Below are 26845 nucleotides of genomic sequence, written 5' to 3' on the forward strand. Positions count from 1 at the left end.
CCACAGCCCGCCCTCCGCGGGCGGGGACCCCGCTCCTTTCAGGGGTGGGCAGGCGGGGGCTGCTCGCCGCGCCTGCGGTGCTGGTCACCTATTTGAAGCTGTGTTTTTGTGCATGTTTTTCTCGGTCTTGCACACATTTATGTGTTAAAGCGATGCAGTTAACGTTTCCACGGATGGAGACGGCTAGCGGGATCTGGGCAAGCTAAATCGGTGGGCCGGGATCGATGGCGTGAGGTTCAACAAGGCCAAGTGTTGAGTCCTGGCTCGCAACAATCCCAGGCAGCGCTGGGGACATAGTGGCTGGAAAAGTGTTGGTGGAAAAGGACTTGGGCGGCTGGTGACAGCTGCTGAACGTGAGCCAGCGTGTGCTCAGGTGGCCAAAGCCAAAGGCTTCCTGGCCTGTTTCAGAACCAGTGTTGTGAGCAGGACTAGGGAGGTGATTGTCCCACTGTACTCGGCACTGCTAAGGCCACACATTGAGTACTGTGCTCAGTTCTGAAGCCCTCCGTTTAAGAAAGATACTGAGCTGCTGGAGCGAGTCCAGAGAAAGGTAACGGAGCTGGTGAAGGGTCCGGAGCACAAGTTTTAGGAGGACCGGCTGAGGGAACTGGGGATGTTTAGCTTGGAGAAAAGGAGGCTCAGGGGGACTTTATGACACCGTACAAATCCCTAGAAGCAAGATGTGGCTAGGTGGGAATCAGCCTCTTCTCCGACAAGAGGAAATGGCCTCAAGTTGTTCCAGGGGAGGTTTAGGCTGGACATTAAGAATTTCTTCACAGAAAAGACGATTAGACATTGGAATGGGCTCAGGGAAGTGGCGGAGCCACTGACCCTGGAGACGTTTAAGGAAAGACTGGAATTGGCACTTAATGCTGTGGTCTGATTGACGTGGTGGTCTTTGGTCGTAGGTTGGACTAAGTAATCTCAGAGGTGTTTTCCAACCTAATTAATTCTGTGTTTTTGAGACCCGAGAGCTCGGAGCTCACTGTGGGGGCGGGAGGCGCAGGACGCTCCTCGGGCAGCACCGCCGTTAATGCTCCCCGCGCGCCTCGCGCGGCCGCGCTCTCGCCCCGCCCCCGGCACCGCCTCCCTCGGGCTGCCGCCGTCCCGCCCCGCCTCAGCGCGCAGAACGGGAGGCGGCGCCTCCTGCTCCTTCCCTTCCCTTCCCTCCCCGCTGGCGGTGCGAGGCCGCCGCTGTCGCGGCCATGGCGACGGGCCGTGGCAGGTAACGGTGGGCGCGCCGAGCGGGGCTCTGCCGGCCCGGGGCTGCCTGTTGGGCATTCACCTTTTCCGGGGAGGGTTGGTTTTTTGTTTTCCGTCAGCTCCCATTGCTTCTCTGGGAAACTTATTTCACCTGCTCCATGGCTCTGGTTTCTAGCTTTCGGCTCTTCCCGGCGAGGGCTGTGACCATGGTGCTCTCCTCTCCTTGGCCCTGGCCCTGTGGGCACGTTGCAGTGGGAAAACGCTGGTGTTGCCGGCTGCACAGAGGCCTGGGTTTGGCACTTTTTGTTCTACCTGGAAAGGGGAGCTTAAACTTCAGTACCGTCCTTCAGCTTGAAGGAGGTGCTATAATGAGTTAGTTGAATGGCTGCTTTATGTGTGTTCAGGGTCGTTAGGCCTTTGTAATAGCTGTGGAAGGTGTGGTTTTCTTAATTCTTACAGTACAGGTTCAGCTTTCAGAATCTTAAAACATCAGTCTGACAGGCAAAGTTGAGAAAGCATATTTTTCTGCTAACCCATTTCTTCAGCCTTGGGTTTCAGCACAGTTTCATTCCCTCAGCTGGTTGTTTGTTTTTTTTTTTTTTTCCCTTTTTTTTTAACCTGCAAATGGATTGGGGTAATACCCACCTTTTAAAAAGACTGAAATTGTTAGCCGAGGGAACAAAACCCAACCAAACCATGTCAAAACGCTATTTTTGTTTATCCCCAGATGTGCTTTAGCAGATGGAGGAGACAGATTTTATCACTATTTAAAATTTTTGTACACTATTTGAAATTTACTTGAAAGACAATTATTTGCTGACCATGAAAAAACCAAGGCACATTGCAAGTGTTATAGGGTGTGAAAGTGAAAATACTGGTACAAAACTGAGCCCCACAAGGTGAAAGGTAATGAAAAAGCAGCTGAATTTGTTGTGCCTCTTAAGTAAGATCATCTCAGTTGTTCTAGAAGTCTCTAAAGAGGGGGTGTAACAGCTGTCATTGATTTTTATCTTAGGCTTATCTGCCCAAGCTGTGGCAATGCAATGTAAAAGCATTCTGTGAATGCTAATTTAAAATCTTAGCACACACAGTACTTGAAAAGTAATTTATGGATTGGGTTTGCTGTTTGTTTCTTCATACCTTGAGAATATTTTTGTTTTGGAAAATGCAAAAGTTCTGCAGTTTTTTTTAATTGAAGCTTACAAAAACAATAGCTGTTACATTAAAGTTTTCAAGGCATGTGTGGGCAAAATGTTTCTTTCCTCATATATTTCTCCCTGGAGTGAAGCAGGGGAGAGAGGGTGGTTTAAATGAGCAAGAAGGACTGAATACAGGCTATGCAGGTTATGCTTGTCCAAGGTAGTGTGTTTTAAAATCCAGAATCCAGCTTCTTATCTGAATTAATCCTGTGGCTGGAGTCTGTGAAGTTGTGTCCCTATAGGGTATTCCCAAACTCTCTGCTTTCAGCATGGATTCAGGGGAGAATAGCCTGGGATGTGCTGCCCTGGAATATACAGAGTGATAACTGCTGCTGTTGCGCACAACTTGTGTCTCTAAATCCCTTTAATGGCAATTTGTTAGTGCCTCAACATCAAAGAGTTCTTGGTAATGATACATGAGTAAAACCCTTGTTTGATGTCCAGGTTGTATTTATTATAAGACTACTCTTTTGTAGTTGTTAACTTAGTTGGTCTATCAGTGATTGACACTCAAGCTGAAATGTGCTTGTCTTTTTGTTAAGCTTATAGAAATTCTCAGTAAAATGTCTTGGTTTTTTTTTTGTTTTTACATAGCACCATTGACAGTGTGGACCAGCGTTGTTAATTTCTTTTGATTTTATTTTTGAGCATAAATGAATCTTAAATCAAAACCAGTAGGCATTAAATGTATATGGTACCCATATAGTTTAAAATTAGCTATTTCCCCCCAATATGAATTGGTTGCCTAGAAACCCAGAGCTGGTTTGGCCAGGTGTTGGAATTGTGCTGGCAATTTAAAAAGTCAATAATCCAGTGAATGGGGAGCTTTGCCTGCTTGGTGGCATCAGTGGGTATGAAGTGTAAGAATTTGGTTTAAGATTGAAACTCTGTCTCCATATTTCTGTGTGGATTAATGATAGTATTTGTTTGCAATTGCAGCTTACGAAGTCCTTCCTATCAGAAAACTTGGAAAAATGTGTGAGCGGTTGGATTGTAAGAATTTGTGTTAGAAATATGCAGAATTCCTTTCTTTTCTCTGTAAATTGTGATGTGGAAATGTTGCCAAAATAGGTTCTTTCACTGTGGTATGCAGGAGGCCAATCCAGGCACAGGGTTAAGGTATTTGATGGCTTTACAGTTCTGCACAGAAGGGGATGTTGGGTGGCAAATCCACAAAACCAGCACACCAACTAATAAAATGTTTTACTATTTTATACATTTTAGCTAAGGAAGGAATTATTTTTTATTGGATACAAGTAAGATAATTCTTTTATTAATTAGTTTTCTAGCTTCCGTTGGATAATGATTCTCTTGCTTCTCATGCTAATTACTTTGCATGTTCAGTCTTTGCCTTTTTTGTGGCAGTGAGTTTCTTGGGTCAGTGATTGCAATCTCATACTTCTAGAAGCTGGTGCTGATTTCAGCACAATTGCTGAGTTGGCTTTAATAGTTTCTTCCTTATCTTGGGAGTTGTTCCAGGTATCCTTGTGGCCTGTAAATTCTGCATTCTTTATGTCCGCTAGCAGTGGCCATCCTTCTTCCCAAGCTTTGTTGACCTCCCCCTAGGTCTGAAATCAATGAAGCATGTCAAGCCCTAAACCTTAACAAAGTAATTCTACCAACAAGTAATTTGTCTGACTGACATCTGGACATCCCTTAGAGCTTGTTAGCTGCCTTCTGTTTCATAGATTGAATCTCCTTTGTTGCTTTTTATGCAAGCAAACAGCATAGTATAGTATGAAAGTATACAAATACTTTTTGAACCACAACAGTTTTTGAGGAAGTTTCAAGGTATTGTTTCTATCTGGTGTCTTTTCATAGCTTAGTAGATTTGGGTGGCTCAAAAATGTCTCTGGAGTAATGTTGTGAAACAGAAGATGAATCAGTTAGTTTGACTTGCTCCAGGGGTCTCAGTGGAGCTTGGTTGTAGTGGCCAAGCAGTGGTGCTGCTGTCTAAGGGTAATAGAGCTCTACTGGATTCAGACTGATTTGGGAGAACACTATTCCCTTTGCCTGCTGTGAGAGATCAATCACAGGATTGACAGCTGTGAGTTTAAATCTGAATCTTCCTGATGCCAAGTATTTTAACTTAGGTGTAATTGTTCAAGTAATAATGATTGCCATGTGATCTATTCCCTGCATCCTGTGTTGGTTGAAATGTTGTGTCTAGGTGTGCACAGTATGTGTATTTCTTCATTTTGTGATTCTTCATATGTGATTCTTAACAGCTTTTCCTTCTTACAAGTAGGTCAAGGACCTTTGCTGCCAGGCCTATGAAATGTTCTGAAACTCTAAATGCTGGAATTAAAAGTCTGTACTTGACACCTCCCATAAAACCGAAACCAAATGTGTGCATTGAGAGGTGAGTATGTCTTTATGTTAGGAGTAAGAGTGGAAGTCCCCCTGTAAGCTGTATTTTGACTGCTTGCAGTAATTATATTCATATCATGGGAGATTTCTATGTCAGATACTCTGAGTTGAAAAGATCTGCTTTCCTGGCCTACTTTAGGATCCTGTGTTCACCTTCTAATGTTTTCTGGTGTGGTTCTCCTTTGTTCTTTCCTAAGCTCACAAGGAATATGTGCATTTTCTGAGCCATGTGAAGCCTTCAGCAACTCCTGTGCAAGTCATGGGCAATGTTCTTCCTTGAGAATAAAAATTGTTATTGTATTCCTTCAAAGAAAGCCAGTTGGGAATTAAACTTCTTCTGTTTCTCTTGGTTATTGGTTGTCATCAAATGGATCTTAGTGTATAGAGAGGCTGAGAATGGTGGGATGGGGGGGGGGGAGCAGGAATCAGTGGCTGCTGCATATTTGCTGCAAGTAAATGTTTCTCTTCCTGTTTGACAGTGAAAAGGCATTTTCAATATAATGGTGAGTTTTTATATTTTGAAAATTAGTTACATTTTCACATAAAAAAAATATAAGAATATGTTACTTCAAGAAGTAATTAGTTTTCTTTGTTTTATACATTTGATAGCTTCCTGTGTAGTAATTTCTCTGTTTTGCATTGGATGAGTAGTTTAGTAGCGCAGTGCTGTCAGACTGATGTAATGGTGGGAGAAGAAAGAAAAAAAAAATCCTTTCAGCTTTCTTCAAAGGAAAAAGAATACAGTTGAAAATTCTGGATCAAGCGTATTATTTTAGTTAATCTCCAGCTTTTTAATGTATCACTTCTAAATTTTCTCTGGAATGAGTGCACTAACTGCTTTGGGTTTACAGTGTATGAATTATTTCACATAGTAACAGTGCCAGTTTTGGCATGTTGCTTCTATGTCAATGCAATTAAGATTCTGAGTTTAATACAAACATTGAGATATTGGCATTATCATGCTACCCTTTAAAGCTCTCTGCTTCTGAAATAGTGTTATAAATCAACGAGTGTTACAAATAACCCAGTAGTAAAAGGACAAGAGGCACAGCTGGGGTGTTGACTTTCAAAGCACCTTTTATTTTCAGCGTTGATTTTGTTGTAACCATACTCAATGCTCAAGAAAATTAGAGTATAAAATGCATGTATCTTAAACTCTGTGCAGTTATGAGGTACTGCTCAAATGGTACAAGGTTCCTGTCTGTTAATGCAGAAATCACATTGGCTCATCTCCAGGGTATGTTCTGCTTGCTGTGCTTACACTGGCACCTGCATTTCAGGCAGCCTTCAGATGCACGAGACATTGACATTTTCAAGATATCACTTGACTCTTACTTTGAAGTTCACATCTTTCTGTTGACATAAATGAAAACTGCACAAGACCCCTGAGAGTGTACAGTTTGAAGATTATGATGAGTTAGAGTATGATCTTGCTGTTAGACTAGGACATTTCTGTCCTGGTGCATCCTGAGACTTGACACTGCAGTCAAAAGGGAGAGTGAATATATCTGCAGTTTTGCAAATGCTGGTGGCTATGATTAAAATCATGGTACAAGCAGTAAGAAACTGAAGCAAAACAAGGTAGTTTCATGTCAAACATAGTTAAAGTTAACAAAGTTTAATGAAAATGCAAACCCATAACTTTTCGTGTAATTGTGCTGTGCCACGTGAATAAGTTGTGATTAATTATTTTAGGCAAATACCACATACCAGAGAGTGAAATTAGAACCCAAACTCCACAGTTTAACTCTTCAGGTGATTTTTGATTCATCTGTTTACAACCTGCTGGTTTCCACCTCTTCTGTTTTTGTCTGGTTTGAAATTAAAATTCTCTGCCATTGTCATTTTTGAGTTTGCAGGGAAGTCTAACAGTATTAATTTTTACTTTCTTTTCCAGCTTGCCACCAGAAGTGCTGCTGAAGATATTTTCCTGTTTGGATGCTGTGTCCCTGTTGACTGTAGGTTGTGTGAATAAGCGCTTCTATGAGCTGGCCAATGACAAGTAAGGAAGAGGGAAGGTCTCAGTTGTGCTGTAATTGTGTTTGTCTGAATTAATGAATCCTTCTAATTTAGTTTCTCTGATGCCAGAGCACTGATGTGTGCACCTATGGGCAGTTACTCTGTGAAATTGCCCTGCATAGCCCACAGTATGTGTACATGGAATTCTAGCTGTGCAGGGCCCATTGTTTAATGGGAGTTATGAGGCAAAAACTAAATCCAGTGCTTTGAAATGTTGCTGTTAGACCTTTTTTTTTGTTTTACATTTTGCAAATATTTGTTTGTATTCACACGAACCTGCACAAACTTTTCAGTTCAGGTGATCCTTAATGATATGTCTCCAGTAGCTTTATGGAATTGTCATAGCTTTCACAGTTTTGAAGTCCTCCTTACTTAATTATTTCATCAGGTTTTTGCAGAGGGATTGATTCAATCAAATGATCCACTGGTGTTTTTTAACTGTTGCTCTTTTTGTGAAGTTTTGGTGATTTCTAAATGAGAACAAAAGAGACAAAGATAAATACTGACACTTTTTTTTTATAAGCATTGCCTATATGGAGTTCATAAATTGCTCCTACCGATACGATGATAATTTTGTCAAAGGGTAAAGAGGAGAGACCCGGGTTGGTATGCGATAACCTGGGCATCCTTTTCTTTCTAGGATTCTACTGCATTAGTGTTGTTTGAATGAGAAAATGTCTTCCTCCATAGGAAGTTGCTGTACCTGGTATGAATCTATTTCTCCCTTATTTACTGAAACCTGTATGGTGAATTAATTGGTTTACCTTGGCATTGATACCTTTAGAACTGATGAATTTAAAGGGAAGATCTGTAATCCAGATTTAGGTTTTGAGGCTGTCAGCAGGTAAGGGTAGATAAAAATGGCATAGCTGACACAAATTACCAATCTTGGCATGTATTTTCCACTTCAAGGTGGTAAGGTAGGATAAAATCACTGTGGTTGTCTAGGGAAAGATGATTCATCTGTATCCATCTCAACAATCTATGTTACGATTTTCTAATCTCAACAGAGATTAGTGTATGTGCCCAAATGGGATTTGGGGAAGAGTTACTTTCCCTTCTCTAGGAGCCTGACTGGTTCAGTGGGAACAGGTAATTTTTTCCTGGTGGATTTTAATGGACCTCCTTAATACCCTGAGTCTTGCAGTGTATGAACAGAAGTTTTAATTGAAGTCTCTGCATATTTCTATGACAAATCTGACCTTGGTTTTTAGACTGAGTATTTTTTTAGGGTATTTCTGCTGTCCTTGGATGTACAGGGTGCTGTCCCTGATGCAACAGGGCTATCAGTCTTTCATTGTGGTATATCTGTGCTGCCTAATGCAGTGATTTGTCTTCTGTCTGTTCATACAATGCCTGCACTTAAGCAGTTCTTGGCACTGATGTCTCCAATATAACTGTTAAAGACAAAGAAATGTTTATGACCTACCCCCTTCCTGCACTCTCTGGTGCCCCAGCATGGGGTATTCCAGCCTTCCTATCATGCGGTGTGGGAAGTTCACAGATATGGTCTGCCTGTGAAAACTTGAGGGTTCTGATCACCAGCAGAACATGCTTGTGTGAGAGGAAGTTGAGAGCACAGGGTCTTTTTGGCATTGTGGTCAAGTGATGGCTGCTGATGATGTGTCTGATTCTGACATTTGAGTTAGCAGTAAAAGGTTTGTTTGGCTTGTTGTAGTAATGTCTGTTAAGAGGCCTTGAGTATTAACAATTTGAGGAAAATAGGGCACATACTCTGTTGTGAAAGAAGCAAACCTGTGCTTCTCTGTTGGATACCTTTTTGATTTATCTGTCCTGAGTTCTTCAGAAGTTGAGGATGAAGGGGCAGTGATACCTTCCTAAACACTTGAGATTCCATGTCCTCTTTCATCTTCTTCTCTGTCTCCCTGCCCTAGCTGTATTTTTGAGTTTCTTGAACTAATTTCTTTGCTTGCACAATGCTGTTCTGGGAAAGGAAGAATAAATATGTTACTGACAGTGAGCATGAGGATGGTAGGTATTTGTCATTAATCTGTCTTCAGTCAACTAAATTGCTTTAATCTGCAACTTCAAAATGCAGGAAATGCCTACTACTAAGCCCTGTCTTCAGCATCATACAGTAAGATGCAGAGTATCTCTCTCCATCAAAGGATGTCTCTCTTGGGCAGGGGTTTCTAGTTAACAGGAGAGTTTTTAGGAAGTTATTTTACTGGACTTTTTAGGCTGATGAAGACCAGTTGGATGATACACAGCTCAAATTCTCCTGGTGATGTTATGTTAAGGACATCTCTCCTTTTTTTCCTCACTGGACAGTTGTAAACTGCTTTGGAGTTAAAAAATAATTTCCCTTCTCCATCAGAAATGCTTTATACTATCTGGTTACTTGACTGCCTTTTATGGTCTTAAAATATTAAAACTTTGTTTCAGTTATGGGATTGCTCTTTATGTTACCCTTCCCACCCGGCTTTTAGTGAAAGGAAGGTTGAAAGCTCATGTTGACTGTGAACCCACCTTTACCAGTCACAGTAGCTTATTGGTGTGTGTGTTTTAGACACTTTTGTCTCAAAAAATGGCAGTGGGGAATTCTGTATATATCTGCAGAGCAGTGAGCGGGAAGGTTTTTGCAAAATTCCTGAGTAGGTTTGCATCAATAACCAGAGCCTGGCTCTCAGCATGTGGGGGCTTATTCTCAGCAGCTAATGAATTGAGAATGGTTTGGATGGGTAGGAGGCAGTGTGGAATGGATCTAGTCCTTGAATGCTTTGAGGGGAGGGGAAGATGCCATACAATGCTCACTAGTGTAAGTTTGCCTGAGGATAAGTGAGAATTGATAAAGGTAATGTTGCTAATAAGTGATAGAAAATGTCTCTTAAGAATTTGTTGCTCTTGCTAGTAATTTTCCTTAGTGCAGTTACGTGCACTATATGTTTAGCACTTCAGAATGAGAAAACTTATTGGCAACCTGTATTCACAGATTATTGTTTGAATTCTTGTAGGTTCCTGTACTCTATAGTCTGTGAACTGTCCTAGAGATACTGGGGTATGAGGGGCTGAAATCTGATCTTACAGTTTTCCTTGCATGAAAGAGATGAATCCATCATTACAGTCACATACTTTGACTTCAGAAAGTCGTGTCTTCTCTGGGCTTTTCCAAAGAGAGTGCAGAAGGGATTGACATGACATTGGTAGCACCAAAAGTGATTCTAAATTGTCCTCCACCCCACTTTCAGCTGGATCTGAGAAACTTGAAGTGTACAGATTATCTTTGTTGAATAGGAGGTATTAAACCACTTCTTCCGCTAGCTGATTTTCTATGAGGAGGATGCATCATTGTTTTGGGATGGAATTTTCAAAATTTTCTGCTTAACCTTTACCAGTTTTCACTGACTTTGCTGACTATGACTGTGCTATCACAGAGCTTCATCCTGGCTCTCATATCTTTGGGAAGACAGACTAGACTGTTTTTGTGCTAACACTATGCTCAGTGGTAGCTGAGATGTGCATATAAAAAATGAAGTGACTATTATTGAAATTTATTCTCTTTATTCTGTTTTTATTTTCAGTGGAATTTGGCTGAAACTCTATTCCAGCTCTTTGCACCCAAAATGGACAATTCGGAAAATGAAGTCTAAACAAACAGAAACACTTTCTTTGGGCTGTGCTGCTGTACATGATAGAAAGCCTGGGTACTGGAAGAAAGAATACATCTCCAAGCAAACATCTGCCTTAAGAACTAGAGTAATGCGGCTTGCTAAATTTCTAGATCCTTATACAGGTCTTCCATGTAAAAACAAAGAAGCTATGAAGTAAGCAATACCTTGTCAAAAAGATTTAATTTACAACAATGTACAAAATATTAATGGCTTGGGGGGTATAGAATTAGAGCTATAAAATGTATATCATAATGGGAAGATACAATGATAATCTATAAATTACTGAAACTAAGGAATATTAGTAGCAGCTAGTAGAAATTTAAAAATTTTGTTGAAAGCATACTTTAAGTTTTATCACTTTGGGAATTTGTTTTTAAACACCCCTCTCCCCTCTCAATTCCTAAATAACAGAGTTTCTGGGTTGAGTTGGATAATTGTTCTAAAGGACAAAAATGGAAAAGAACATGTAATAGAGAAGCCAAACCTATCATTCATGGACACATCTGTTACTGTACTTTGGCATGGTACAGACTGGCCATGCTTAGACATCCTGTCAACCCTAAAACTGTTTGGAGTTACACCATTGCTTCCTGACCAAAGCATACCTCCCAGCAAGAATGGGTGAGTTTTAACATGGGATTTTTGAGGATTTTTTGGGTGCAACTGGTTGATAATGTGTCTGTACAACCTATCTGACATTTGTTTGACTCAGTAAGCTAACTCTTAGAAACCCTCCCTGCAGTATTTCTTTCTATGTTATTCTCCTCTTTGGAAGAGCTTTTTAGCAGGAAATAGTATAATCCAGCAAGCTATGACATTAATTCATAGGTTAATGTAGCTATTGGCGTGTGATATGCAGACTGATAGGTCCTGACTTGGAAAGCTGAATCTAAGGTATAGACACAAATGAGCATGAAAGAAAAATGTAAAATCTTGGAGAATTTATTGTGAGAAATTTAGCTTGAAAAAGTTCATCAGTATTTATGTGGCTACAATCAGGTAATCTGTGTTGTTAAAATTTATTTTCTGTCTGGGTGCTGTGTGTGTGAATTTAGACAACTTGGTGTTTAATTATGCATGCAATCTTCAGTGTATGCATATAAAGTCACACAGTCCACAGCATGTCCCTTGTTTTTAACTTAAATGTGTACAATGGTTTTTGTCATATTCTAAAAATATATTTAAATAAAAAGTGTCTATTTGAGGTATTTGTTTGGTGTCAAGGAGTTTAGCACACATTGAGCCTGTGTGTATAATCAGCTACATGCTTCTTAAACAAAGCCCCTAGCCATAGAGCTCTGAGAATTGTTCACCTACAAAACACCATGTTCCTCAACCAGAAGAAAAGTGTTTACTTAAAAAAGAAATAAATCAAGAGGAGCTTTTGTATAAAGTTAGCTGAACAAGTCTTGCAGTCAGATTATGTAGGAAATGTAGTTGTTTTGCCAAGATGATGGTTTATTTGTAGAAAATAAAAAAGAAAGTTTGCAGGCAGTTGATGTACTTATTTCACAGAGTTAGAGGTTTTTACAAATTGTGAATATAGATGAAGGCAATGGCTTCACCAGTTTCAGTATGTCATTGTTAAGACTGTAAGTGCAGGGACAGGCGTGATTGGCTTAAAGATGGAAAGGTTGATGTTGATTAGGATGAAATTTTTTTTATTGTGAGGGTGGTGGGACACTGGAACAGGTTGTCCAGGGAGGTTGTGGATGCCCCATCCCAGGCAGTGTTCAATGTGTAGTTGTAGGTGATACTACAGTGATACCATATGGAAATCTAGGAACTGTTTTGAGTATAATAAGAGCCTGAGTCTGAAAAGGATTCTAGAAAGACTTCTTTCTTCATTCTGAATAGGTAATGCGAACTCTGTCTGCTCTTTTTCTTAATATGTCATTAGTTAATAAGAATGTCCATGAACTTATATTTAAGAGTGTTTTGTACCTAAATGGCTTTAATGATGGGTAAAATAGAGAAAAAAAAATCTGAAAAAAGGAAAGCTTCCTGTAACACAAAGTTTTAATTCATTATATGTACAATTTGGTCCTTTCCTTTGAATTTTGCTTCACAGTGATAAATGTTCAGTGATTCAATTTAGTATCAATAAAGTATCAAAAACAAATTGTAAAATTATTCTGTATTTTGAAAAATTGGGCAAGAACATAAGTTCTTAATTTTTAAAGAGTGTTTTAGAAGATCATATAGTGTTTTTTGTTTATCTTGTTAGGAGTTGAGATCCTGCTAGTGCACTGTAGTTGTTCAAAGGTATAGTTTATGACTCTGCATGCCAAATGCTTTCAAAACCATTTTCATCATGTGCTGTTAGTCAGACTTCAGAGTTAAAAATGTAATTAGGCTGAACTTTTACATGAATAAAGAGACATAATTTTTTTGCTACATTCTGTATGTTCTTTTCAAAGACCTCATCGATTTTCCTTGATTGCTGAGTACCATCTTGCTAACCTGACTGAAAAAAGTGTAGTGTTTGGTGCTGATGAGCTTGTCCAGCTCTTTAGTCTGAGTCCAGGACTGTTAGTAGGAATTTGGAAGGTAAGATAACATTTTGTTTCAGTATTTTATTATTATTTGTAGGAAAGGATTTTTTTTCTTTTTTTTGGCTTTTAGTTTGGGTTTGGGGAGGGGTTTTTTTTAAATCTTCCCTTTTTTTCCCCTTTGAATTTTGAAATATCTTGTCTAAACTAGTAACACAAAAGACATGTAGGGACAGTAAGTGGATGATTTATTGTTTCCTAAAGAGCAGTCACAGGAGTATACATACATAAAAAATCCACTTTTAATTAAAAGATCAGTTATGTATCATTCTGTGTTAGATACTGTGTTCAGTTTTACTTATTTTCCAGTCTTCACATGCTCAATTTTGATATCCTAGAGTAATTTTCAATAGAATGGTTTGAGAAGTGCTTCTTCCTGTGATTCATGCCATTACCTGTCCATATCACTCAAAGTGATGTGTTCCTCCATAGCAACTTTTTCTGGCTTATAAAGCAACTTATATTTGGCTTTAATCTACATCACCATGTAGCCATATCCTGCTCCAGCAGAAGGAATGCTGTAAATCATGCCCTTTTGGGGGTATTGAGTCTAAGTCAAGCAGTTAGCCTCTGTAAGGTGAGTGTAGAGATTAATGTCTTTAGAGGGCAGTGCAGAACATCTGAACTAGACTTCTATGCGAAAGGAATCTGCATCTTTGTACTGAATGCACTGGGACCTCTCTGTCTGCCTGCAGCTATGCAGGGCTGGGTGCTGTGGAAGCCTATCTTAGGTGTTCTGCTCTTGATCTGAATTCAGAGGTGTCAGCACTTTTTTCCTCCCCTTAGCCATGCTATTGACGTTGACTTAGGTTATTTGGTACTGGCAAGGAACTTTCCTCAAGGAGGCTGTGAGCAGTTGCTCGAAATTGTGTCTAATTTCCAGCTGCAAACGTGGTGCCTCAAATGTGCACAATTACCAGAGGCAATGTTTAAAACTGCAGAAGGACTATTTCTTTCACTCTTACTTAAAGGTAAGAAAGTCAGTTTCCTAGAAAACTTGAGACTACCTGACCGGCATAAACCTGCTACAGGTTGTTTCAGTCTGTGAAAAGCTCTGCTTAATGAACAACCATTTCTCTTGTATCTTCAGAAGTTTTGTAGACTGATGTCCCTCTATTGTTGCCTCTGTGGTCTTGTGTATTGGCCCCATCCATGCTTGGAAAGACAGCTCCTTTGGCACCTGGAAATGGTTCAGTCATAACCAAGTTCCACATTGTTGTGAAGAATTGAGTGCGTCACTCTAGTATAGTTTCCCTGTTTGCTTTTCTAAACAGCAATTCTTATTCTCTGTGTAGGCAGAGTAATACAAGGTAGTTAAGTGTCAGTGGGTGTAATAATTGTAAATGCCATGCATCTTGTGTTTTTGCATGTAGCTGTGTAACAGAAACCAAGGGCAGGTTACGTGGGCCTCCTGGTATTTGGATAGAGAAAGTCTGAGAAATTATGTGATTGATAGATCTCCCTAGTTAAATCCTTTATAGCGGTAATTTTGCACTGTGAAAATAGAGGAGCCAAAAGGTTGGATAGACAATGTCATTTTCTGGTAACCCAGAGAGATGAAAATAGTAGTTGCCCATATTTCAGGAGAGTAATAGACTTCTGGCAGTGAATAGTTTTCCTATTGGGTTACGTGTTTGTAAATGTGCGATTTAAAAAATGCACTTAAAGGAAAAAGCCCTGACATCCTAGCATTCTGTGTTCTTGAAGTAAATATGTACCTCTGTCTATGTTTAGTTTTCACAATGATGTTTTCTTTGACTATAGAAGGTTTATGTTCTTAATGTTTTTCCAGGAGTAAATAATCTGGTGAAGACACAATTTTTACTTTGAAATTCACAATTTCTATTGAATAATTCTGTATTCCTCCCTGATGTTAGCCCTCTTTGGAAATGTTCCTCACACATGAAAATCAACTTGATACTTCAGTAGTTGGGAGTAAGGGCTGTTTGATTCTGTTTAGGTTTCTTTTTTAAAATGGTAAGTGGAAGCTAGGGAAGTACAATTCTTGGATTGCTCTCATAATTTTTGCCTTGGCAAAAGTTCCCTCTCTTCCCTCTCTTTCCCCATAATACAAAAATGCTGCAACCTTTTATATATATTCTGTACTCTTGTGAAAAGAAAGTAAAGGTTTTAGGAGTCCAAGTGTTAAATCAAGTCATTACTAACATTATTGCAGTAATTGGCAGAGTAAAAAGCAGCAGCATTTATCTATGAATTTTAATTCTCAGACCTTATGAAAAAAAGAATTTCCAGATGAAAATACATCTACTTTAATTTACTTTTCAGGAGAAAAATGAAATTGCTTTTGTTATGGCGAATCTTCATTATAATCAACTTCTTGAGAGAAGCATTTTGGGTTCTGCTACTGTGTAAGTTTGGTTTTCCTTTGTGGGTAATAAAGATAACCTTTTGAATAAAGCTTTGAGTTTTACAGTTAAAATTGGCTGCTGGCAAAAGGTTTATATTTAGGCAGTAATTAACTATTCTTGTTTAATATAAGCAACAGGTACAGTAACTAAATACAAAACTGCAGAAGCATTTTCATACTAAAATATTGCCATTGTTATACTCTTAAGGAGATGATTTAGTTATACAAGTGTACTAGTAGTTGCTGTATTGAGAAAGTTAGAAATACACTACACACACTTTCTCCCTTTCCACAAGCAGTCTTCTTGTTCCTCTTTCTATCTGAAACAGAAAGAAAAGAGAGATTTCAGGAAGTAGGAAAGTAATCTTTGGCTGTGTTAAGAGAGGGGAAAACTGGTAAACTGGTGCCTGCAATAATCTTTTAGTCCTATTGAGAAAGTAGCTGGGTTCCTGTGAAGTGTTTGTATATGTGTATATTGCAGTATATAGTATAATACCTGTTTATACCTTGTAAACTGTTTAAAAATATGAAATTTTTTAGCTTTAGAATAGTGTTTGGGGAATTTATTTCCCACTCAGCTTTCTGGTCAGATATTGTTATATCTACCAGTGATCTTAAAGTATTGTTGTATCTACCAGTAGTCTGAAATGCTCACTATAACTTAGTGTGGCTCTTCCAACACAGAATGTAAGATTTAACACCATCTCCCTTAATACCAAATTGAATCCTATATAGAAGTTGCTCAGTTGCCTCTGGCATGTGGTCTCTTTAGGTCACTTGTGGGCTGTAGTTACTTAGTTAGTCACAGACAAAATTATTCCAATTATTTGCTATTTCAGAGAAGTCTCTAGTGCTAGGAGACTTTTAGATTTGTAGTTGGGCTGATGCTTTTTTCTTTTTCATAGACAAGTCCATGTTTTGAAGTTTAACAGATGCACCTTTTAAAGTTGACTGTTACATTTTGTGCCTTTGGCTAGGCTGAACAACTGATCAGCAGTAATAGACATTGTATTGTGTTAAAAGAAGCATGATGAACTACAGATGTATGATTTTGAAACTTGTCTTAGGATGACAGTCTCAATGTAGGCCTATGTGTTATATCTTTACTAAATCATCCCCCCTTGCTAAATTCTATCTTTTTTTTTTCCAAGTCAATATGTTCCTCCACCTAATAAACCTTTACTGGATGATATTGACTCAGAATTTGGACTGCATGACTACAGCCTGCATCTTGATCTGCATGGCAGAAACTGCAGGTACATGTGTGGATCATTCAAGTGCCTCTTCTGCAGAAAAGGTAAAGTTGATGGGACAATAATGTCTGTTTTAAAAATAATCCCTGCTGTTACATCTTTCCTTCTTATATCCATTTTCTCTGTTTTAAGGGGTGAAACTTCCATGGAATTTTAAGAGTAACTGGTGTGGTTTCTTTATATCTGCATGGTGCTTTGTGTGGCGTCCTAAGCCTGCTCTATAAGAAGTCTGCCCACTGTTGCATTGACACTGTGTCAGGCCTGGGATGCAAATTCTGCAGATTTTCAGGGACTTTTCTTTTAGTTCTGTGCTACATTAATAATGCATTGGCACAGTTCTTGGTGCAGGTTGGTGTTTCTTGTATTTTTTAAAGGAGAGACAGTTTGTCCTCATACATTTTGGAAGCTTATTTCTGTAGAATTCTTGAGTGTACTTTGGGTGCACAGACAGATTAAATATATAGATGCGTTTATAGAAGTTACTGTGAACTTTAAGATTTATAGTTTTTATTTCGGTGAGCTTAAGGTTGCCTATTTTGAAATCCTTTCATTGTGTGACTTCAGTCATTGTTTTAAACTGCTGCTTCATTTTGTTCTCAGCACTTCTTTCCATGAGACATGGTTGAACATTCCTGTTGTTCTCATACAGCACAAATTCATAATTGTACTGGGGTTTTGAAAAATACATGGGTGATCTCTCTTTTGACATAACTTCAGCATAATTTCCTAAGCTATCTTTCTGTAAGCAGAGACAGATTAAAATATTAAAATTAAACATTGTCATTAAATTAATTTAATATTGAGTAGTGTAAATGAATTTTTGCACCCCAGTATTTTTTTAATACCAGTGTTCCTCAGCAGTGTGGATTTCAGAATTGTTTTTCTGTCAGTAGAGGGTGCTATTGTCAGGCGTGAGTTCTTTTACAGGGCTGCAGAATTTCCCCGTGATTTGGTTTGGTTTTTCTTATTTGTATTTGGTGATTCTGAGAGCTGTCATTTAGACTACAGCCTTGTGCAGTGTGGAACGCTGTAGTCCTTGAACCTGAAATATACATGTTTTCAGATTCTAGAAAAGCACCAAGCTTGAATTAAAGGAATACTTCTAAGGATAAAACTTCAGTGAAAGGTCTGTGCATATAGCAAGAAATCTTACCTGAAATGTTCTGTAGTACAAGAGTCCTTTTTATATTCTCAAAATAAATCTTCTCAAAATTGGCCAGAGGGTTGGATTTTTGGAATTGTGTTGGGTTTTCACATTTAGCTGAATATCAAGTTTTGTTTTCTAAAATGACAATGTTATGCTCCTAGCATTACAGTTGCACAAGAAAAAGTATTATGTGGCATACTTCCTTTCTTGGTATTGCTTTCTTGCTGCTTAGAAGCTACTTACACAAAATATTAAATTGATGTTTATGTACATTGAAGCAAATGTCCATGAGCTACAGTTGTGATGCCATCTCACTTTGCAAGTTACAGAATCTGTTTTATGTTCACAAGTGTTTTCAGAATTGCTTTGGTTTTGTGCCTTTCAGTAGTGTGACAGCCACCAGATTTTGGTCTCAAAAGGCATCAGACAGGTGAAACCATGGTTCTGCAGACAATAAGCTCATTTGTCATCTAGTCCCTTCTGTGTGCTTGCACAATAATTCCTTTTGGAAAATGCTTGACTTCCTCCAAAAGTGGTGTAGTGAGGCAGCATATGGCTGTCTGCTGTCACATTTTTCATTGTGGTTTGCTATTCATTTTTCTCCTTTTGATGAGCATGGTGTTGCTGAATGTGTCCAGGTTTATCCAAACTGGTTTTGTTTGATGGTTAGAGTTTTGTTTGTAAGGTCCATTCTAATAATACACTTTGTCCCATCCTCTGGGAGGACTCTGAAGCATGGGAGGACTCTGAAGCATGGAAGTCCTGCAACATACTGGGCAGTCTTGCTATTTCTGAAAATTCTCTACCCAGTCTAGTTTATTTTAAATTATAGATGCAACATACCCATGGCGGTTTCCACAACTTGAGGAGCATACTTGAGGCACCTGTCAGCTAGTACTGTTGTTCTACTTTTTTATTGTTTTCACTGGGAAGCTTTAGGCATTCCTAGGTTACCAGAGAATGCCCAGTTGTGTTTTACAGAATAACTGATTTATTTGTTCAAGATTAATTTTTGTCTGCTTTTTGTTAGTATCTATTAATATTGTGCTTCATTTTGCTACTCCATTTTCAATTAGTTTTGCAGAATTCTTAAATTAGAAAAGGTTATGTCACACTTAAACCCAGCAGATGGAATGTATATGGCTACAGATTTTTTTTTGTGTTATTATAGTTGCATTGCAGTAGCTAGCTGTTTTGCCACTGTTTTGGTTGGGGTTTAGCATTTTATTTTATGCTGCCTTTCATGTAAACAAGATTAATAATATGGTGTCATTGACAGGTACTGTAGGGTGAATATGTTAAATACTTTGTAACTGAATTGAAAATATTTTGAAATCTTTCCTTGTTTTCAGGAAGCTATGACAGTCTTTTCATATGACTCCCAGAAGCCATGAATCTAGCTTCTTAATAAATATTTTTGAAATGTATTTACCTAGGTTTTCAACTTTTTAAGCACAGCTTTGCAGCCACATGGTAGTTTAAGCTTTTTAGTGTCATTTCTAGTAGATGTAAACTGATGTGTTGTGCTTGCAAAACGTAAAGGTTGATTTTTGTGTATTTAGAGAACTTTTAAGGTTCGTTTGTAAAATTACATATCAGGCATTTGAAAGGTTTTGCTTGACCTTGAAGATTGATTTGCAAGTTTAAATAACCATTTCAGTGTGGTAAGGCTGGTTGTTGGCACCAGAATTAGTATTAAGCACAGCTTTTCCTCTGAAGATACCAATCAAATGACAACTTGCAACAAACTTCCAAACTTCCTTATTTTTTTGGCTTTTAGCTAAAATAAGTGGTTTGGAACTATTGGTCTGTTTGTTTCTTTCCCCTGAGGTTTATCTGCATGGTATATGTTCTCTTTGTTGGTATTACCTGAATTTGGAAATATTTGTTCACTATAACTTATTCTGCTGCTTTGCTGCTGTGCATGCCTTGCGTAAATCAAGGACTAGAGATATTAAAGGGGACAACAAAACAAAGTCTGGCTCAGGCTGAAGAAAATCCTGTCCAAAGTGCTTCCTCTATGTTTCTCTTCATGTGTTCAACATGGCTTGTCCTGCCCTTTAATTTCATTTTCTCATCTGACTGAGGTGAGGAAGGGGAGATTTCAGTACTTAGTCTTCAGTTTTTTGCTTGTTTCTAGGCAGGCTTTTCCTTCCTCCTGAATGTGAGGACTGCAATGGAGCTTTTATATTAAAAAAAACATATATAAAGTCTGGATTAACCAACCCATGAATAATTAGCCTTCAGAGTCCTGATCTGTTGCCTATTTCCATTCTGGCTAAAGTTAAGGAGTAACTGCAACGCATCATAGCCAGATGATCTATCTAGCAATGGTGTATTAATGCCATGCAATTGTAGAGATGTCCTGGACTTTATTAATTTATTAGCAGAATGCTTTTTTCAATCTATTTTTATTCCATTCAAACTTCATTTGATTTGAATGAGTAAGGGAAATGGCCACTTCCATTCAGATTGGAATTGTGGATAATCAAGTAGTCCTTTTGGAAAAAATGCTTGTTGACTGATGTTTTCAAGCCTTTTGTGTAAAATCTCAACTTAAATGTGGACTTTCAGTGGTTAGTCAGTCAACTATTTAAATAAGATATTTTTACCTTGAATAAAATTTTGTCATTGAATTTGATTTACTGAGGTTTTGGAACTGAACCATTTGGACAGGTGCCAGTTTCTACTTGCCTTTTTGTACCTAGAGCTGGATCCTGGAAATGAATTCTGCTTACATTTTCCTCACTGATTTCTTTTGCACTTCACTGCAAGGACAGTGGGTATCACAGTCTGGAGGATTGCATTTTCCTTCAACCATAAAAAGTATTTCCTAAAAAATATTTCCTGGGCATATTCATGTTGGTTTCACTGTATTCACACTGCTATTCCAGTGTCTTTACTGAAAAACCTGCAGCTGTTGTTTTCTGTCATGTGCTGGGCTGCTTCTTTCCAGAATAAGTATTCTTTGGACTTCCCACTGGTGAGTGATACCTTTCCAGCATTGATTTGTGGCCAGCTGTATCTTGGGAGTTGCTTGGCTCTAGCACCAGTTCAGAGAAGTTTTTGGCCTCTGTGTGTGGACTTTCTTTCTCCATCACTGTCTCCAGCTATCTGCTTCAAGTAACCACCAAGCAGAGGTTTTGCTGCCACTGCATGCTGGATGCAGCCATTTAACTCACAGCCAGCCTTTCTGCTGTTGCTTCTGTCTGTAGCCTCATGCTGCTACTTGGACTTGATTGAAGGAGAATTATAGGCAAAACAATTCTGCCTTGCATCTTAAATCTCTATGAGCCCCTTCACTTGCTACCTTACCATTCAGGACCTGCTACTGGATCCTGACAAGTATTATATTCCTGGGAATCCTTCCCTCCCTTTGTATCTGCAAGTGCTAGATAATTTCTTTTTTTGTACTGAGGTCTCTAGTGCTTTGTTTTGCTCTTTTGAGAGAGTAGCTCTTATTCCAGGAAACTTGTTTAAGGGATGTCCTACCAAGAAATCTGCTTGTGTCTTGATGTGATGCTTTTATTTTCACTTTTCTTTGGAGTCATGTTCACTATGCTCTACCCCAAGTAATAATTAGACTGTTGGATTCCTTGGTTAACTCTCCTTCTCTGATAGTAAAGGGAAAAAAATACGTAAAAAAATGTCAATCTCTTTTGAGAGGAGAGGGAGAGATTCCAAACAAATATGGTTACATGTAGTAATAAAAAAATCACAAATCATAGTAATTCTGGCTAAAAAAACCCCAGGGGCCTTGGAGAAAGCTACTTAAAAAATGAAAAAAATCCATCATTTAACAACTTGATTTAAATCAAATCATACTGCATGTCAATTTAAATCATGCATTATCCTTTCTAAGGAGGAATAGTTATACCCTTTGAATTGCGTTAATTAAGTTTCTAGTCAGAGCTGAGAGATTTAAATAACTTGGAAAAAAAAAGGTTGGGGAGGTATCGTTTTATTTTGTGTGTTAGTGTTGAGCTTGACTTTTGGGGAATGGGAAGTGATGGAGCCACTGGTAGCATAAAATTGAAATGCTGAATGTGAAATTTAGTCTTTGTATCCTTATGTATGTTCTTTAGGTGGCATTCCTGTTTTTATACTAAAAAAATTGAAAGATTTTTTTTATCTGCAGTTTCTACTGTGAATTACAGAATCAAAGCTCCAAACTGCAACTTAATTCCTCCCTAAAGTAGCTGATATTTTGCTGTTGGTGTATGCAAGGGTTTCTTATTGGTGAGTGGGAAGAAAAAGACATGGAAAGAAGATAAGAGAACATTTACAGTGTACTTGGGCTGAATTTGATTTATGCTGCTGTAATGTTGTATATTGTTTATATTTTCAGGTGACATTGAAAATGGATACCTGAGGCTCAGAGTCGTAAACTTAAAGGATAATAGGAAGCACTTGCCTGTTATTGGGACACTTGGCATATGCTGGGAAACAGATGTGTTTAAAGGCAATGTAAAGGTCAGAAATATTTTTTGTTTCTGGAAGTGCTTACCTCAGAACAGAATTGTTTGTGCTTCCTAAATATGCTATTTTTTAAACAATTTTTTTATTTGTAGAAGCTGTAACTGGACAAAACCTCTATTCCAATATTTTTAAAAAAAGTGAATTTTGAGGAAAAGGGTTTTCTCCTTTCTCTCATAGAGTCTGGATTGCATGATAGTCCCATTATCTGTGTGTAATTACACCAGTGCTTTCCACTCAGCAGAGGTGCTGTGACTGACCAGCCAGCTTGGAAATGCTGGACAAAAAAAATGTACTGCAGATGTACTTTTTTGGGGGATTTTTTTTTTTTTGTTTGGTGTGAGAGTGTTATTTTTTGTTTTGTGGTTTTTTGTTTCTTTTGGTTTAATTTTTTTGGTTGGTTGGGGGTTTTTTTTGCGAGCAATAAGCCTTGAACCTCTGGGGAAATAGTCTGCAGTTCTGTGCTGAATATGCAGTGAAAGTTAGGAACTGCTAGGGAATGTTAAAATGCCAGTGGACACAGGAAACTGCAGTCCACATCCACACAGTCAGCACCTAGATCCACTCAGGTGCATCAGTCAGCTATACGAACTCTTTTATTTTTAGAGGAATGCTCATGAATTCTCTTGGATAAAAATCCTAAAATAATTATTTCAAACTAAGTTTCAGAGTAGTTCTGTAGCTTTTGCAATAGTGCTGTAGGCACATATTTTTAAATGCACTTTATCAGCATGAATGTTTCAGAAGTTGTAAAAATTCTGACTATTATTTAAGCACTACTGAAAAATCATCTAGTTCAACATTTGATTTCAATTTTGGTACTTCTTTTGAAAAAAAAAAAAAGAATAAAACTGTTGTTTCTGCCAATTCTGTATAAATGTGCAATGGAATACTGTTTGATGAGAGTTTTTTTACCAAGGCATGTAGTGAGAAAACAAGGGACAATGTTTTTAAACTGAAAGAGGGTAGAAGTAAACTGGACGTTGGGGAAAAAAAAAGCTAAATATTCTTTCTCCATACTGAGCATGGTGAGGAAGGGGAGTTGGAATTAGATGACTTATAAAGGTTCCTTCTAACCCAAATCATTCTATGATTCTATAGGATTAACAGCTGCTTGGCAGAATCTTTTTTTTTTTTCATGAAAAAAATTCTGAGTAGTACATAAGAATTTAGGAAGTTACCTGTCAGAGGAAGCAGAGAGCTATGGCTGTAGTCTTTAGATTTTTCAGTTTTAGTCTTTCTCTTACATGCTTACAGCATATATTATGTTGAATATTTGTTTCTAGGACAAAATAAAGAATACAATATTTTTTTTCTTAACTCCTCATTTTGTGATGACAGATGCAACATGTCAGCATGTAGCTATGGGTTGAATTCAGTGTGGTTTTTAGCATAAGTCTCTAAAATTCTTGAAGCATGTGAAGGCCAGATAACATCAGTCACAGAAGTAGGACATTCCATTTTTTTCAATTTATTTGAATTTTATTTAATACTCTTAAGGAAAACCAAAAAACTAAAAAACTTTCTTGGCACTTCTGGGTTTTTTAATAAAAAATTAGTTGCTGAAGTACAGATAGTTGAAAATTATCATGGTTTTGGAATGGTATTCTCCAATTTAGGATTCTCACTGTATCCACTCCAAATCGCACTCCACTGGCTTGCTTTCCCTTTCTTCTCCCCTGTGTTGGGCTGGAAAGGAGAAATGGAGGCACAAAAGGTAAAGATCAAAGCTGAGATAAGAGCAGTTTACTGGAAGCAGCAATGAGATAAGAAAATGGAGAGTAGCAGCAACAATATTAATAACAAGAATGTACAAGAGAGCAGGGTCATTCACATGCAAATGCTCACCATGGAGTGCAACCTGACCATGGCACAATACCCCTAAGGAGAAGAAAGCCTTTTCCTTGCCCCTGGAAATGAGATGAGGTGGTATAGAGCAGCCTCCATGTCTTAGCCATGCTCCCTCCTGGCTACTGTAAAAATTAACCTGATCCTGACCCCAAGCAGGACAGAAATGCATGGGGAGACCCCACCACCCAACAACACCCCACTTTACTTTTCATAATTGACCTTCTATATGCAAGCTGTCAGACCAGAATTAGTAATTCTTTATTGTTTCCAGTGATCCTGTAGCTCATATAAGTTTATTACACCATCATTTGGTTTGCTTTGAGTTTTGTATTTTCAGCATGGTCTACAGTAAAAAGCTTAGGGAAACTGTGTGTATCATATTGCCTCATGTTTGTGGCATCTGCCCTTTTGTTGTTTGATTGAAGTTAAGTAATAGCGAAAATAATGCTAGGGCAACAGAAGCACAACTATGTAGTACAGAGAAATAAAGCATTCCAAATGAAATTTTTTTGCATGGAATATGTGGTGGTGGTTTGTTTATGCTTTTGGAGCACAGATACAACATAATTAAGATAATTTGACTCATTTAGTGATTTGGAACTCATGAGAAATAAGGAACAGCTGATACTAACAATGACACATGGCTCCTATGCTTCCAAGGGATATGTGGAACCATCAGTTTGCAAAGACCAAGGAATTGGCATTAACATTTAAAATTATTTAGTTGTATAATCTTGTAATGAAATATTTTCAAGAATTTGTAAGAGGAGTAATTACATCAAGATTATTGATATTACATTTTTGGGAACTGAAGCTGTGAGCTTTTCAAAAAGTACTAAAAAGTACGGTATACAGCTGGCTTGGAAGGGTAATTGTGTGTGCACTGCCTTGGGTGGTCCCTGGGTATCTTTGCAAACATTGCTGCATTCACACAAGTTTAGTAGCTGACTTTAAACTTAGGTTGCTTTCTCATATTGAAGGGACTATTATTATTTGAATGGTAAGGTAGCTAATAATTGAGAAAAAGAGATGTTAAGGGCTTAAAAAGGTTCAGGAAGTAATGTGATTTGGTTTGGCAGTGGTACCTTTTGTACACAGCATTTGATGTGTGTAGGTTGCAATTTGATTTCTCTAGGAAACCTCTAAATAAGTATTTGTTGCAGTAGGTCAGGGAAGCACTATCAATTTTATTTTGAGGTTTTAGCCTTCATACAAAACTCTGAACCCTTGATAAGTCTTCTAAAATCAGATACAGATGTACTTAGTGTGCTATGACATAGGGAAATAATCTCTTCTGTTTGTGTTTATAGGACTGCTTTGTGATGGATCTGACTCTCTTGGATGAAACTGGAAAGCCCTTCTGGTGTTTTAGTGCTCCAGTCCACATGGAATTGTCTACCAAGTCATCCGGCCTTTATGACTACATGGGTCATATGTATACTGCAGACTATGCAGATTCAGAGGGTAAAGTCTGTGTTGAGATTTTATGGTTGGAAGAAACCAAGGAATATATTATAGTCAGTTTGGTGCTTTATGTAAGCACTAAAAAGGTAAATAGCTGGTATGGAACAAGCTACTGACCTAATCAGATCACTAATTTCCTTGCTTTAAGAACCAAACAATCTGGCTACAACAAAAACCACAATAAACTGTTGATACTTGAGATTGACACCAACAAGCGAGACTATTCCTCTGAGTTTTCCAGTAACAAATACAATAGCCTAAATTTTTTTAATAGGCAATTGAGGAATGAAGAGACATATTGATATAAGTGAGAGGTTTTCTTCTCTGTTGAACATTACATGGTTAGTCTGTTTCTCACTAGCTATACTGAAATTATTTTTAGGATTTTTCTTTATAGATGCTTGTTACTACGGTTAAGGAATTGCTTCTTTTGAGAGCCAAGCTGTGAAGATGCCTTACCTTACATAAGCTACCCTGGTTTTGAGAACATTGACTTTTATGCTTAGTAATAAAACTGCATGTGTGCTGTTCCCTCCAGGTTTGTTGGAGTGTAATTGGTAAATGACAAGTTTTGTTAAACACATTTTGTTAAATGCATTTTCCAGAAAAACTTCAGTTAAATATATTTTAGTAAAAGACTGCAAGGCTGGATGGGGAGTCTGATCTGAAAAATGTGTCAGTCAAGGCATTTGTTAAGAAAGTAGTGTAAAATCTGTTTATGACATTTCTTTAAATTCCTGTTTGTTCTGTTTTCCCATGTTCGAACGTTATCTGATTGAGACTAGATAACTTGCCTTACCTATTGGCCTATGAATAAGTATCCCAATTGTCAGCCAACCTGAGCTGATGTCTGTTCTTACTGAATGCATGTAACATTCAATTTTTTTGGAAACAATGCATATCTGATACTGTTTATCTAATAAAATGAATTTCTATAAAAAATGAATATATGTGCCCTGATCTTTCCAGTTCCTTGGAGTAATTTTATAATGAAATTTTCTACTTCCTGTAAAAAAAAATATATTTTTAAATTCCATGATATTTTGAGTTCAGTGTCATTACCTAGCAAGGACAGTTGTATTATTGACTGCTCTGACTTTATTATGGTAGTGATTTCCGTAAAAATAAATTCTCTTTATTTGTTTACATATGTTAATTGGTTTGTGCAAACAATGTTCATAAGAAAGCACTTGTATTCTGTGCTACAGAGGTAGATAGATATTAGAACCAGAGAATTGCTTCTTAATTTAACTTTCAAAGACCATAAGCTGAGGCTGATAGTTCTAGTTCATCTTGTAAACCTTATCTAAA

The 26845-nt window shown here is 38.0% G+C and overlaps 1 protein-coding gene and 1 long non-coding RNA gene across 6 annotated transcripts in view; one reads left to right on the forward strand and one right to left on the reverse strand.

Annotated features, from left to right (window-relative positions):
• The first annotated feature begins 1041 nt into the window (after positions 1–1041).
• FBXO15 (F-box protein 15) lies at positions 1042–26480 on the forward strand. Of its 4 annotated transcripts, XM_072924465.1 has the most exons (11): positions 1089–1225; positions 3342–3395; positions 4651–4764; positions 6670–6774; positions 10334–10576; positions 10835–11044; positions 12844–12973; positions 15262–15344; positions 16495–16640; positions 22092–22216; positions 25381–26480. In XM_072924465.1, the coding sequence occupies exons 3-11, from the start codon at positions 4676–4678 to the stop codon at positions 25648–25650; spliced, it is 1401 nt and encodes a 466-aa protein (XP_072780566.1). In that variant the 5' UTR covers positions 1089–1225; positions 3342–3395; positions 4651–4675; the 3' UTR covers positions 25651–26480. The 4 variants fall into 4 exon arrangements, with proteins under 4 accessions (XP_030121764.4, XP_072780566.1, XP_041570616.2 ...); XM_030265904.4 differs by lacking the exon at positions 3342–3395 and having other exon boundaries at positions 1042–1225; XM_041714682.2 differs by lacking the exon at positions 1089–1225 and having other exon boundaries at positions 1847–3395.
• The window catches only part of LOC121469511 (uncharacterized), a 66247-nt gene continuing 63081 nt past the window's right edge, over positions 23680–26845 (reverse strand). For both annotated transcript variants that reach the window (XR_012054060.1, XR_012054059.1), the window contains one exon: positions 23680–23908. This is a non-coding gene — a long non-coding RNA (uncharacterized lncRNA). The remainder of the gene's footprint in view (positions 23909–26845) is intronic.

The sequence above is a fragment of the Taeniopygia guttata genome, chromosome 2, assembly GCF_048771995.1.
Source record: "Taeniopygia guttata chromosome 2, bTaeGut7.mat, whole genome shotgun sequence".
NCBI classification, from domain to species: Eukaryota; Metazoa; Chordata; class Aves; order Passeriformes; family Estrildidae; genus Taeniopygia; species Taeniopygia guttata.